This window comes from Centroberyx affinis, unplaced genomic scaffold (genome assembly GCF_046629955.1).
Source record: "Centroberyx affinis isolate AG114_WGS23_722 - 3 ecotype Tasmania unplaced genomic scaffold, CSIRO-AGI_Caff_v1 ptg000617l_1, whole genome shotgun sequence".
Taxonomy (NCBI): domain Eukaryota; kingdom Metazoa; phylum Chordata; class Actinopteri; order Beryciformes; family Berycidae; genus Centroberyx; species Centroberyx affinis.
Genome location: NW_027279247.1, coordinates 132,557 through 147,195, shown reverse-complemented (window position 1 = coordinate 147,195; position 14,639 = coordinate 132,557). Strand labels below are relative to the sequence as shown.

Genomic DNA, 14,639 nt, shown 5'->3' with positions numbered 1-14,639 from the left:
TGCTGAAATGCAGCGGCCTCCCCCTCCCTCTGTGTGCTCCCTGTGTTTGTGAGGATGTTGGAGGTTCATGGTGGTTTGTGTGTGTTTGCAGGGCATGGCCTTCTCCCTGGAGGAGCGTCTCCAGCTCGGGATCCACGGCCTGCTGCCTCCCTGCTTCATCAGCCAGGACGTCCAGCTGCTGCGGGTGCTCAAGAACTACGACCTGAAGAAAGACGACCTGGACAGGTGAGACCGACACACACACACACACACACACACACACACACCGCCTTCGTAATTATTCTATCAGCCCCTTATTGCTCGGCCATGTCAGCAGTGCGTGCAGAGTTGGTTTTGGAAGGAGGAACTCTGCTGATTCCCCGGAGGATCCCTCTTGCCTCTGCGCAGGCCGACACATCGTACATCTGGAAGCCCTCAAAAGACGAGAGGGAGATTACCGATCGGTCTGCTGAGATCTACATTCATCTCCTAACACCATATTGTTTACTGAACAAATCTCTACTCTGTTTCTCTTTTCTTTTTTTCCCTCCCGTTTCTCCGTCTCCTCCCTGTTCTCCTTCATCTGCCTTGTGGAGGGTTTTTATAACCTCCGCAGGGACCAAATGAAAACTTCAACTTCATTTTGCACGCCTCATTAGATGCATAGGAGTTGTAGTTGTTAGCATTATGTAATAAATGTGGCACATGCTATCATTTTAGTCTGGGCTCTTTGATCAACAACTCCTTCATAGATACCACATGCCTGTATGCTCGAACTGAAGTCATAGTCCGGTTTACTGTTTTGAATTATAGGTTGTGCTACATATTATTCATCTGTGAAATTTCCTCTCATCCCAACTGCAATCCCACAGTCAACCGTCCCATCAGCTGTCACTCGTAATGTCGAGGATGAGTGAGTCGAGTTGATTTTGCTGGTGAGACCGCATTTGTGCACAACAGGCGCTATATAGCTGCTTAATAGCCGCCTAATTTTCCATCGGAGTGAAGCATAGCAACATCACAGCATCAACATCTAAAAACAGTCATTATGAGCTTGTCATTGCCATTCCCATGCCCTATCAATGTCACTGACAATCTGTCTCCACGTCTTGAGTGCCTTCCAGCTACGGGCTTTGGTCCAGTGGATTAAGGACTGCTATTTGCCTGCCATTGCTCAAGCTTGCTATGTTTACATACAGTCTGTTCCCCAAGTCCTCTGAATCCTTCTTTGGTATTTACTGCTAGACGCTGTCACTTATTTTTAATGACCATAACTCAAAACTCTCACTACATGCCATTCTATTCCGATCCAATCAGGAGCTATCTAGGCTCTCACTGCGCTCTTTCACAAGCATTCATCATTCTTTTGAATGATTTTGGGATCTTATGGCAAACGGAGCAGCACTGCATCCAAGTCATATGCTTATGATCTGAAATGATGGAGTGAATGAAGTACCTACAGTGACTACGTTGTCAACAGAGGAAATGGATGTTCAAAAATTCTGCCAACTAAAATATTACAGTATATAATGTGGTACAACTAAAGGGAAACCTCATATCCAACGAGGTTGTTAGAGAACAGTAATGCTGGTGCTGAATGAGTCGGAAAGAGCAGAGCAGCTTGATCACTCAGGCTAATAGATTAAGATAGAGATAGATTATGTGCTGGCTGCCTCGGTTGGTTGCCTATAAAGGAAATACTGGACTCAGTAAGTCAACATGGATCCTGCTTCATAAACCTGTCTGTACTGTAAATGTTCACATTCTCCTGGGTGTGGCGAGCGCACATACCTTCTAAGGTTATCAACATATGAAGCCAAAGGAAGTCTTCTTAACTGTTGGCAGCATAAAATAAGGCAACTAAAAGGGTTGACTTTCAAAAAAACAAAACATACATGCATTAGTGCCAGAATATGTTATAATTTGATGTGGGGATTTAATTATAGCTATGGTGGATGAGTCAGAGCAATTACTTGACATTGACGAGTGAAGTCAGCAAAATGTTGCAACAAACTGATTTGGATGGTGAGAGAGTAGAGTGAATAAATACTCTATTCTCAGTTTAAGCCAGTTGTTAACACAGTCCCAACTTCTGTCTCTGAAATGTCTTTCTTTCCTTCCCCCCTCTGCTAAAGAGTAAATGAAAGATTGTATGATACGCTCCTTTGCCTCTTTTTTCCCTGTTGTTTGAGGAACTGCACTGTACCATAGAAGGCTTACATAGTGAAGATTACCTGGAGCTGCAGTATATAAAAATGTGACTAGATCATAAAGATTTCTGAGAGAGACAAACATCTGATTTATTAGTTTGATCAGAGCAGCACAAACATAATAAGTACCATGTCCTGTTATTGGAATTGAGCTGTGATGTGGCCGCTCCCTTTTTCCTGAAGTAAAATTCATGTTCGTTTTTTTAAGCTTTGAACCGAACCAACCAGCTAACAAATGAATCACAAGCTTATAACAATATATTCAGAAAACACACATATATATATGTATATTGTATATGAAAAACCAAAAGAAGCATACAAGATATAAAAATATATATAAATGTTTATTTTGAGGGAAATTCTGAGGGAAATGAACTACTTGACTACTACTATTTGACTGATAGCTTCTGTAGGAGCAGATGTAATCATTTCACCATCTGATAGCTCATGGTAGGTCTACCATTGTTTAACTGTTATGGCTAATAATCAAATGCCCTATGGGAGAAATGAATGGCAAATTTATTTCCAGAACCTGACGTTTCAGCTCTACACCATGAGGCACACAGAGACCCCTGATGACACATATTGCATGTGGCAGAAACTGATTTGGTTCTCCAATATGAAAATAGTTATTTTCAAGAGCGACTGTCACCACCCCGTATTGTGCAGCTGCTGTGGCCTAACCTATAGGAGAAAGGGCGTGCATGCTTTTCATCCCCTCAACAAGAGGCACCTTGTGCTCTTGGCTTTATGGAAAGTTCTCTGATTAGGAGTAGAGCCCTTTCTGGCGTGCTTCGCTTAATTTGGGTCATATGCAAACCTTCAGTTCCCGGTCAGTGTATGATCAGAACAAAGAGCTTGTGTGGGCTATCTGAGGGGCAGATTTGTATTCTGTGTATTTTTCTAAGCATCTGGAATATAAACAAAAGTATCTGTACAAGTAATTATTGTACAACACAGAGCTGAAATGAAATGAGACAGGATAGCGTGCTCTTTTCTTCTCTTTCCTTCTCTCTTGCTGTCTACATCTTACTCTTTTATACCCACATCTCTCTCTCTAACTGGTTTCAGGATCAGTACTATAACCTACAATGTCTGTCTTTAAAACTTTAAAACTCGGCTTGATTCATGTAATGGAGGAATATGTTGGGTGACTATCATCATACAGCAAATTTTCCAGTTTAGTGTTTTAGTTAAGCGTTGATTTTTCAATGACAAATATTTGGAGTTGACAGGTGTTCATTGGAGAGTTATTTGTCCACTCATACAGCTGATATGAGTCTGAGGCGGCTGTTCAAATCTGTCTAAAGCGTTAGATTAACTCTGATGGGTGTAGACTCCTGTCTGCCTTTGTCACACATTCCTTCTCTCTCTCTTTTCTGACATACTTTCCCTCAAAACGTTCCCTTGCCGCCCCTCCAATCTGTCTGGGGCATCTCACCCCCCCCCCCCCCCCCCCCCCCCCCCCTCCACACACACACACACACACACACACACACACACTATTTGACATCTGAGTTACATAAATCCCTCCCTAGTTCACCAGGTATGAGTCTTCAAGATGTTAAAGATTAACATGTGGTGTTTTCCTCCTCCCTCCTCCCGGTCTTTCCCAGATATGTGTTTCTGATGGGGCTGCAGGACCGCAACGAGAAGCTGTTCTACAGGGTGCTAACGTCAGACATCGAGAGGTTTATGCCCATTGTTTACACCCCCATTGTGGGCCTGGCCTGCCAGCAATATGGCCTGGCATTTAGGAGACCAAGGTGAGACACACACACACACACACACACACACACACACCTCCCACCACTTGCCAGGCTGTGAAATTAGCTCCCCCCTTGATCTGATTTTTAGGGGAATTTCTGTACTTTTGAGGTGCAATTTTTATTGAACTATGAAATAATACATCTGCATTGTATATAAATACTCAATTTGTACCACTAAGATTTGTTTTAACTTCTTCCTTGCTACTGGAAACTGGCGACAGGCCTTCCAGAAGAGGATGGTGCCTTTTTCTCCTTTCAGTCCATCTTACACCCTTCCATTGTTGAGTTTTTTACCATATTGGTTGTTTTATTTCTTGTTGAGGCAGTGGTTTGTGCAGTGTCAGCATTTGCTTCTACTGCTGGCACGTGGTACCAAGATTTTTTACTGTTACAAGCTGTGTACAGTTGTTTTCTGATCAAAAAATGCTCAATTTTTCACGCCCAGAGAAAGAATTCTCTGGTCATAGGCTCCGACAAATCACCTATGGTAGTCACATTCACATGTGAGACTATTTGACAACTCAATGAATGAAATGTGCACACGTTGAATGCAAAATGTATGTAAAAAAGCATACTCCAAATTATCAGGGGTATTTTTTGTCTGTTTATTTTTTTTTTTCACATGCATTTTATGAACTTTCAAGGGCTTTTTTTCACCAAGCACCTATTAATGTCTGACTCTGCAACCTGCATCCTCCCAAACAAACACACACACAACTAAATTGTGAAATGATTTGGATGCATTGCAATGAAACGTAAAGCCCAAGGACTCAACAGGCATCTGTATGCTATGTTGGACTTGGTGTTTTCATGCTAAAAAAACCCTGAAATCGGAGGGTGTGGTAGCTCTTTCAGCTGGAGTTTGGTTAGACGTTGGCTCAGCTCAAGGCAAGTCGCTGTAAGCTGTTGAAATCGGTGCACAGTTCACCTTGAGTGGATCTGGCACTGCTCCTGGCAGACAGAGGTTCAGTGGTTTCCTCTTCTCCTCTACTGTAAACACACTTCCTCTCACTCTCTCTCTCTCTGACACACACACACACACACACACACACACACACACACACACACACACACACACATACACTCGCACACACACACACACCACACACACACACACACACACCCCTCTGGTGGTATCTGTTTTCCCTCAAATAGATTCATTAGGTCCAAGTCTCTCACTATCTGAGAGCAGCACTCCCTAAGCAGTAACTAATAGATATTGAGTTGATTTAGCACTCATTCTCGCTGCCGCATTCAGGGCCATGATCTATTTTTCTTGGCCCTGCCTTCTTACTTTTGACCTTATTCAGGTGGTTACAAGTGTTGGGTTTGTTTTTTGTTTAATAAAACTGATAGGAGAAAGGCCACCCTAGTCAACTGTCTTTCACAGGCTCACCACTCTTTAGCTCATTTGCTGTATTTAGCTAGTGATTCACTGACTCACTCAAATCCTTGCAGGATCTTAAAGGGTACATAAAATCCAAACACTTTCTTTTATGGGTGGAGCATATTCTTGCAAGGCCAGAACTCAAGATAGGTTGAGGTCTGGGGAAATTTCACCTCTGACTTTTGCCGTTTCTGCTCCACTGGATTCCAGCTGCAACATTTTGAGTGGCTGGATTTGGCTGTCAATCACTGGCACTTCACTTCAATCACGTCATCACATGTGCCAGATTTTGTTTTCCACAGCACATTTCAACTCAAATAGAAGAAGGGATTTTCAGTTTTAGACTGTGGGTGAGGTACATTACTGACTGATGTTCCTTACAATATATAGCTTGTTAATGTTGCCTCAATCTCATTTGGAGTCTGGACTTGCGAGACTAGTCACAGCCTGCCTCATGCTCAATTTTGATTTGTCAACCATTTTTTTGTTTCCTCCACCCCCTTTTGTCTGAAATAAGTATAGAAGTTCAGCAGGGTCTTCGCTTGCGTTAGAGACCCTGGTAGAAGTTGGGTGGAGCATCAATACAGCAGCAGTGCAGGAAGCAAAAGGAGGGACTTCTAATTCATCCGTATTACCAAAATACACTACATGGCCAAAAGTATGCAGACACCTATTCTAATTAGTGGATACGGCTATTCCAGCTACACCCATTGCTGACAGGTGTATAAAATCAAGCACACAGCCATGCAATCTCCATGGACAGCCATTGCTGTAGAATTGGCCGTACTGAAGAACTCTGACTTTCAACGTGGCACTGTCATAGGATTCAGCTTCATTAAATGGGTTTCCATGGCCGAGCAGTCGCAAACAAGCCTAAGATCACCATGCGCAATGCCAAGCTTTGGCTGGAGTGGTGTAAAGCTCGCCGACATTGGACTCTGGAGCAATGGAAACGCGTTCTCTGGTGTGATGAATCACGCTTCACCATCTGGCAGTCCGACAGAAAAATCTGGGTTTGGTGGATGCCAGGAGAACGCTACTTGCCCGAATGCATAGTGTCAACTGTGAAGTTTGGTAGAGGAGGAATAATGTTCTGGGGCTGTTTTTCATGGTTCAGACTCAGCTCCTTAGTTCCAGTGAAGGGAAATCTTAATGCTACAACATATAATGACATACAATATATAATACATATAGTGTCTAGACGATTGTGTTCTTCCAACTTTGTGGCAACAGTTTGGGAAAGGCCCTTTCCTGTTTCTGCATGACAATACCTCCATACAGAAATGGTTTGTCAAGACTGGTGTGGAAGAGCTTGACTGGCCTCAACCCCATCAAACACCTTTGGGATGAATTGGAACGGTGACTGCGAGCCAGGCCTAATCACTCATCATTCAATCAATCGATCATGCTCTAGTGGCTGAATGGAAGCAAATCTCTGCAGCAATGTTCCAACATCTAGTGGAAAGCCTTCCCATGTGGAGGCTGTTATAGCAGCAAAGGGGGGACCAGCTCCGTATTAATGTCCATGATTTTGGAATGAGATGTTCGTCGAGCAGGTGTCCAGATACTTTTGTAGTGTAATGTAGTGAGACCCACACTCTCTCAAGACAGGAGATCAAACCATTCTTTCATAACGACTTTATTAGTGGACATGTTTCAGCTTTGCCATCCTCAAAACCAAATCTGGAGACACATGGTGATATATAAAGTAATCCTGGGTGATTAGAGTAATCACCAACAGGTTGTCATTATCAGTCAGCATATTTACACACTCATACACACAATTACTGCAATTCATCCAAAAGAAGAAAGAGAGTAAGCTATACAGACCATGAAAGAGCACCAACACATAAATCCACTGATTATAGGATGAAGCAGTTGTTCACTCACAACATAAAATTTCACTCTTTTAGTTAATCTTCCGTCAAGGATTTACATCAACTCTAGTCATCTATTTTCTTACCACCATGCTTGCTTTTGATTAGTTTTGAATCCCCAGTTTCCCTAATTATATCCAAGCAGTTTTATTATAAATGCTTACCTCGGGTGCATTTAAAATACTAGGAAACCATAGTTGTCCCAAGCAAATAACTTTGTGTTACCCAACAACTCCCCATTTCCCCATCCCTGCAGAACTATGTGGAAAATATTCATAGCATGCTCCCTTCCTCTGACATGGAGCTGGCTGGAGAAGTCATTTTATACACTCCCTCAGTCTCAGAGCACAGTGGGCCAGGACCCGCTGCCAGAGCAGTTGGGACTCCCTGGGTTGGGAGTTGGGGCTGTTGGAAATGTGCATCGGGGGTCAGTTAGCAGAATACACCGGAGAGAAGGCCGACCGTCTCTGACAGATTTCAGTTCCCAGCCAGGCTGTTTCTCTCTGCTAACCAAGCCTGGGAAAAGGCAAGGAGGCGAGAGAGAAAAGACCATGATACACTTCAGCCTGTGTTGTCGGCGTATACATCATACTTATATGATCTCTTAGTGCTTTTGTATAATTGACCAATCTTGAAGGTTCGACTCATCTATCTGTATCTCTGCTGGATGTGTCTGTAATGTTAAATCTTGTTTCTATCTATGTCTTCTGCACAGTCTCAGGCCTTTTTACACACCAGCAGCTTCTAGAAAGGCTGGTAATGGATTCCTGATGCCTGTGTGTGTGTGTCTGCGTGTGTGTGTGTCTTCCAGCCAGACCACCATAAAAGCTGAACAGACAGAGATTAGGTCTCTAATCGCTAGCTCTCAGGTATAAAGACTGCTGTGTAGAAGGGGCAGCCTCTCCCTGTCTTGCTTGACTTTACCAGCTCTAATCTGCCTCATACAGACTAAACACTCCAACACCGGGCTCCGCACCAGGGGCTAAAGGTCAAGCGCCATTAAGTGTCAAAACACGGCTGATTCACTGATCTCTAGATGGAGCAGAGGCAGGAAGTAGAGCGGGAGAAAGGAACACATTCATATCATTAGAAGATTAGTGGACATGCGGTAGCTTTTTATTGGTTTGTAAGCTCATGAGCGGACACAGTGAATCTTAAGTGTTTGCCAGAGAAAGTCAGTCTGTCTTCGCCGTACAAAGTTTGTGCGTGTTCTCGCCATAAATGTGGGTTCTGTACCTTGTTTGATATCTGAAAGTGCTCAGTTGTGATAAATGATAATGTTTTGTAGCAGTAAAACTATCCCTACTATTACTGCATAAAATTACGCTTACTGACGCTTCAATCACCTGGAGTGTCACTCTGCCCGTTGTGGTGCAACGCTATAGAGCGTCTCAGAGAAACGTCTAACAGGCCCTTGAAAGTAAGAGTACGGCGGTGGAGGGGCTCTCGAGGCTAGTGACAGGAACCAATCCATCTAGCTGATGGAGACAGATGATCATTGCTAGCCCATTAGTGGATCCCTGGTTTGAGGTCAAGGGTCAGCAACTCTGTGCTACTGCAGCAGTCAGGAGCTGGAAAATAAGACACCGACATTCTTAAAATCCCAAGAGATGCCTTAGAGTAAAGACTGGATTTTTTTTTTTCTGCCACTGCCATGTAAGCCATGGGTCTTACTACCTATATGACTCAAGATCAAGTTCTCCTTCACTTTGATGAAACTAATTTTGTATTTTAAAGGGGCAAGTAGGATTTTTACTTGCCTGGCATAGCACAAAATTATCATAATATATCTGCAGAGGGTTGAAAGGGCCTTTTGACTGTTCGATATTGAATGGCCACTCAAATCTTTGCAAGCATTTAAGTCTAGGCCTACTTGTCTCCTTAGCAGTGTTTGAGCTTTTTGAGCAAAGTGCTAGTCACCTCATTATCATCTCAATAATGGATGTACTGTAACACAGCCTGAATAGAGACACGGTTAACTGTCTAGAGAGGCTGGTCTTTAAATAAACCAGTGTGAGAGATTTCGGGAAGTTATAAAGGCCTAATGAAAGGCATCAGCTGAAGCTGCCTTGGCCACCTCTGAAGTGGCACATGCATATGATGATGAAGTGTTCCGGCCTCGCGAATAAGAGGCTTTTGAGTTGGGATCTCTCACCATTCAGGCCCACACACAGTGTTATAAGTGTGTGAGAGAAAGTTTCATCTGGATCGATGAGCAACCAGGGCATGTAGAAAAATCCCTCGCCTTCTGGATCATTAATCCACAACTCACAAGATCAGTGAACTGTGACAACCCGATTACAACCAGGGATCAGAAAGAGCCACTTATCCATCTCAAGACCACTTGAGTCCAGGGAGAATTTGTTGTCTGATTATGACTTGATTGCATGACTTTAGCTGGTGTATTTGTTTACTGCATTCTTACCCTTTGGTAGACCATGAGTGGGGTTCATAGAGAATGCATTTGTTGAAAGGGAGAAGGGATGTGGACAGGGATGGAGGAGCAGGAAGGAGAGAAATGGTTTGGAATTACACTGACCTCATGAGGAACGTGGCACAACATTTGGGATTAATTCCGTCCCGGACTTCGAGGACCTTGTAAAACAATCTAGAGCTCATGTCCGAGGTCTAAGTTTTAGAGCCAGTGAAAGCAAAGAAACTTTAGGGCAGAGTAGATTTGAACTCCATTTTTTCCTGCAGTATCCCTTAGCATAATAAATAAACATGTATCAGGTAATACCGGACATTAAACCGCAGCAGTGTCATGGTTTATTCTGGAAGCATGGAAAGTAATCAAACTAAATATCCGTATTGAATAGCTGTCTAGTCGGTTTAAGACTACACATTGATTACCTGGCTGAATTGTGTGTGAACTACAGTACCGGGGACAAATACTAATTCAATTTTCCATGTCTTTCCATGACTTTGAGTGTTTGCTTTAGCCTGCCTGGAGAGCAAGGTGGTTGGGTTTGGCACTTTGGGAGAAAATCCAGTTTGTTCCATTGTGTCTCTGAAAAACAACCATGAAATCATTGCAATCCTATTTATTTATGTTTTGATCATCTGTCAGCCTAAAACATCTGTCAGCCTAAAACCGTAATCACAGTACTCCCTCAAAAAGTCCCTAAAAATAATCTGACAACACAGTGGTTGTCAGATGCAGGTTTCCTCTGAGGAGGCATGACAGGCATGACACAACAAACAACAGACAAGAGCAGAGTTCAGTGCAGAGCTTCAGGCAAACAGCATAAAACAAATCAACATCATCTTCTGGTGATGTCTCTATCTTGTCTCTCTCTGGCAGGTGTGTGATTACCAGGAGACCCCTTGTAACTATAAGACGAAGAGGAATACTAGAGCTAATGAATAATGCATTGATGCAATACTATACATCACCACCAGAGACAAAACTATTGAGCGCCATTCTATTTGGCTGCTGTTCCCATACCATCTACATTTGCCAAATTTTGGTATGTTGCAGTAATATTTCACCAGCCCACATTGGAAACTACGACTTGATGATCATCCCATAAAGCTTATCTGATATGTGAATCCCTCTAAGTCTGTTTTGTAGTTTTGTATCAAACTCAAAGATGTCTAAACACTCGAGAGCAGCAAATGCATTCAGCATGTGTCACACAAGTTGGCTACACAGTTAGATCCTTTCAAATGGCTTTAACATGAACTTACAGGTGCATTGGAACAGGAGGAACAAGTTATGGAAACAACTCGATGACGTTGATCCACAAGAGAAACATACGTTTTTGTCAAAGCTGAACACCGTGTACATTCAGCCGATCCCTAAAGTGCAACCATTTGCTACATTACAAATGCTGCCAAAGCGTCTTCTACATTAGTAATTAGAGCTGGCATGATGTAGGCTTTCTTCTTCCTATCCTGAGGAACTGTGGTGGAACTGTAAAACTTGGAAGTGGGAGAGGCTAGTGAGTTAACGATACCTTATGGAATTGCCCTATGTTTGCAAATGTTGGCTACTTCCACTACTTTGTTCTTATGTGCATGTTTTAATGATGTTAATTTTTTTTTCCACAATTACTGCTTCAGAAGCCTAATAAATCAAGTGAGAGGCTGCAAATTGAAATAAAACTATATCATTTCTTTATTACACCTGTCATGGCTGAAGTGTGTGCATGTTGTTTGGGTGCCAGACCAGATGTTGGAGGTGATTTTTTAAAAAGGGGGTTTGTATAGGAGGGTTGCCAGTGTTGTGCTACCCAGTAGAGCTGTTTCAAGCCGCTGACCTGCTCTGGCCTCGTTCCTGTGTGACTTGTAAAGGCCAGCTGGGCGTGTGTGATTTAATACACCGCTGCATGCATGCAATGCATATGTATAGGCGGTGACTGGAGTGAAGTCACACATAGACATAGACATAAATAAAGATAGAGAAAAAGACATAGATATAAACATAGATATAGACATAGACAAACACATACAAATACACATACACATACATGCTTACACTTTCAAATATATATACACACACATACCACCACCACCACGCATGGAAAAGTGCCTCACTAGTTTGTTGAATCCAGCTTTGTTTCCTCCTGGAATGAATGGAAACTCTAAAACCAAAATTTCCCCAGTCACTTTCCAACCGTATTGGCACACTGTCATCTACAATCTCTGGCGTTCTCTTTTCCTTTTGAGTGGGTGTAAAACTCACATCATGCATTTGACAGAAAAATGCAAATATCATTGCACAACATGCAACATCAAAGCCGTCAGATTGAAATGGCAGCTGCCACGGCGGAATGCATTTTCAATTGTTGCAGCTTCTTGGGACTCTGATGAGACTCAGTATTGGCAGGAGGGTTTGAGGCCTGATGAAGTTGTTTGGACTGTATGCATTAGTGAAGACGATGGACCTTGACAGTCTGTGGTCACTGACTCCAACTGCCCATCTGATTTACTTTACTGCCTGTTTTTCCAGGTGTGGCACTTTAAGCCTCAGTTCCAGATGCAACTTTGTTTTTTTTTCTGTCTAACCAAGAATTACCATGGGAGTGTGGGGGCTGTCTAGGGATGCTTTACACATTACATCAACAGATGTAGTGGTAAATTTAAAAGTGGTAAACTATGACCTCCAGTTGGTGAGCATCATGAAGCAAACAACCATCAACCATCACTTCTGCTTTAAGAAAAACATGAATATATGCCTCTTTACACTATATAAACCTGTCTTCATATAATTTACATCAGTTTGATACTGCTAGTCTGATGCATACTATTGATTTAAATGATAAAAGTTTATGCCAGTCTGAAAAGGTGAGTAAACAACTAAGGCTTGAAGTAACGTTGGATTAAATTATTTGGGCAGATTTAGAAGAAATAAAGCCTTTAAGTCAGTATAAGCTAATTTGAAGGCATGATAGCCCACAGACTGTTTACCAGACCAATGAAATCCATCTATCGCTGTCCCTGTTGCCCTCTTGTCCTGCTCAGCCAAGTGACTTATTAACCCTGGTCAAACTAATGTGGGACACTCTTCGCTGGTGATAAGAGCTAAGTCAACAGATAACACAGTTATCACCCACCCAGGGGAGCACTTACATATCTGCGCGTAGATAAGGCGGGTTAGAAGTTATTTTTCGGTTCAGAAGTCACATGATTCCCTGCGCTTGGATAATCGATGTGCTGAGGAGGCCCTAAAAGCTAATTCCTTTTAGTTTTGACAGCTCCATCAGCTCACAGCTCTGCTTTGGCTATAAACACTAGTAGTTCTGTCATACATTTGGCTGAAACACAGAACTTGAAGATATCTGTCTGCACCCTCGCACCCTCAGCTGTGTGAATCAAGCAAAAAGCCTCTAAACTGTAAACACTTACCAATAAAATCACACGTACGCAAACACACACAGACACACACACATCCACACACATGCACTAGATAGAGGCACAGATTAATGCTACATTACAGTCAGGAAGATTTCTCTATCTCCAGCTTGTTGCATAACATCACTGTCGGGTGTAAACCTTGTGTATCCAAAATGTTAACTTGTCAGGAACTAAGCAAAACAGCCTTGTCTTTATTGCATTTTTGAGTTTATCCCAATGGTTTTGAAAGGGTTTCATAAACCCAAGGGTTGTGCAATTTTCTGAACCCATATAGGAGCACGTTTTTTGCCCCTATATAATATTAAAATATATATGATAGTGAAACAAATAAGAGATTTGCCTGGGGTTTTCTGTTGGGTTCATCCTTTGCTTGGCGCTGTACTAAAAGACCGGCTACCGTACCTACAGTACCTCTCTGAGCAACTTTCAGCCTAAGTCTTATAGATTTGAGTATTAGACTCAAACCTGAGTTCCAGCAAAGGCAAATCAGGGCACTGCTTGCTTGGATAATGATTTAACTGCTGTTTTATTAACATTAGAGTGAGTTAATGATGCCAGTGTGAGTTCGATGAAAGCCTGTAAAATGCATCGGTCTATCCATACTTCGTTATTTTGGTTTCTTACTCCGTGGGAAATATTTTTCTCCATGTCAGAATCCACACCATCTGAGCACACCCTCCATGACCTGTCCTTGTTAGTTCCTCTGGGGATTTTATTAGAAAATATTGTATATTCTCCATATCAACACAGCAATAAATGTTCCTGGGGTGGAAAATGCAGCACAGCCAGAACGGCCCATTTCAATAACTGTATCTGCAGGCAACTTGATCTCACTTCCCCTGCTCCTTCCAAGCGTGGGAAAACGGAATTAAGAGATAAGAAAAGAGATGATTTAGTGCCTCTGACTGTGGACCAGTCCTGGATTATTCGAACTTTTAACTGTTGAATTCCCTAACCACCACATAAGCAAACACTCAAATACGCTTTCATACTTGTACTCATTTCTCAGGAAATAAAATGATGTAGTGGCATTTGGTAAAACAATAAGCAGAGATGAAATTTGTTCATTTTCAACATGTTCCTCATACACTTAAAAATAACAAAGCAAGAAAAGTTAAAGTTAGGCTTCGTCTACTGTAGTTATGAAAATGATGAAATGATTCATGGTGAATAATGATGAAAAATAAATCAGAACTCCCTCCCACCTTGTTTGCCTTCTTTATCTTCCTCCTCCTCCTCGTCTCTTTGTCTTTTCTGTTCAGCTATAGGCATTCTACTGTGCAAATGAGAATAAAACACCCCAAAACAGGCTAATTTGGCATGGGTTCAGAAGTCAAGACTTTCCCTAGGTTTTAAATACAGCAGCCCAGTAAAAAAAGTCTGTTGCTCAATTTCTCCCATATTGTAGATGTGCAAATTGCTTGTGCGCCTGGTTTTTGATCAGAATCTTCCATATATGACCAACGCAAAAACCCTTAGCAGCCTCACAAATGTTTGGTTGAGTCCAGCCAATGTATTGTAATAACATTAAATGCAAATATGCATGACAATGTGATTT

General features: G+C 42.3%; 1 protein-coding gene across 1 annotated transcript in view; it reads left to right on the top strand.

The window, feature by feature from the left end:
* Positions 1–14,639, top strand: part of me1 (malic enzyme 1, NADP(+)-dependent, cytosolic) — an 88,656-nt gene that overhangs the window by 29,579 nt on the left and 44,438 nt on the right. Inside the window, exons 2-3 of the mRNA XM_071518625.1 lie at positions 92–225; positions 3,806–3,955. Of these exons, the coding sequence (XP_071374726.1) occupies positions 92–225; positions 3,806–3,955 (284 nt within the window). The remainder of the gene's footprint in view (positions 1–91; positions 226–3,805; positions 3,956–14,639) is intronic.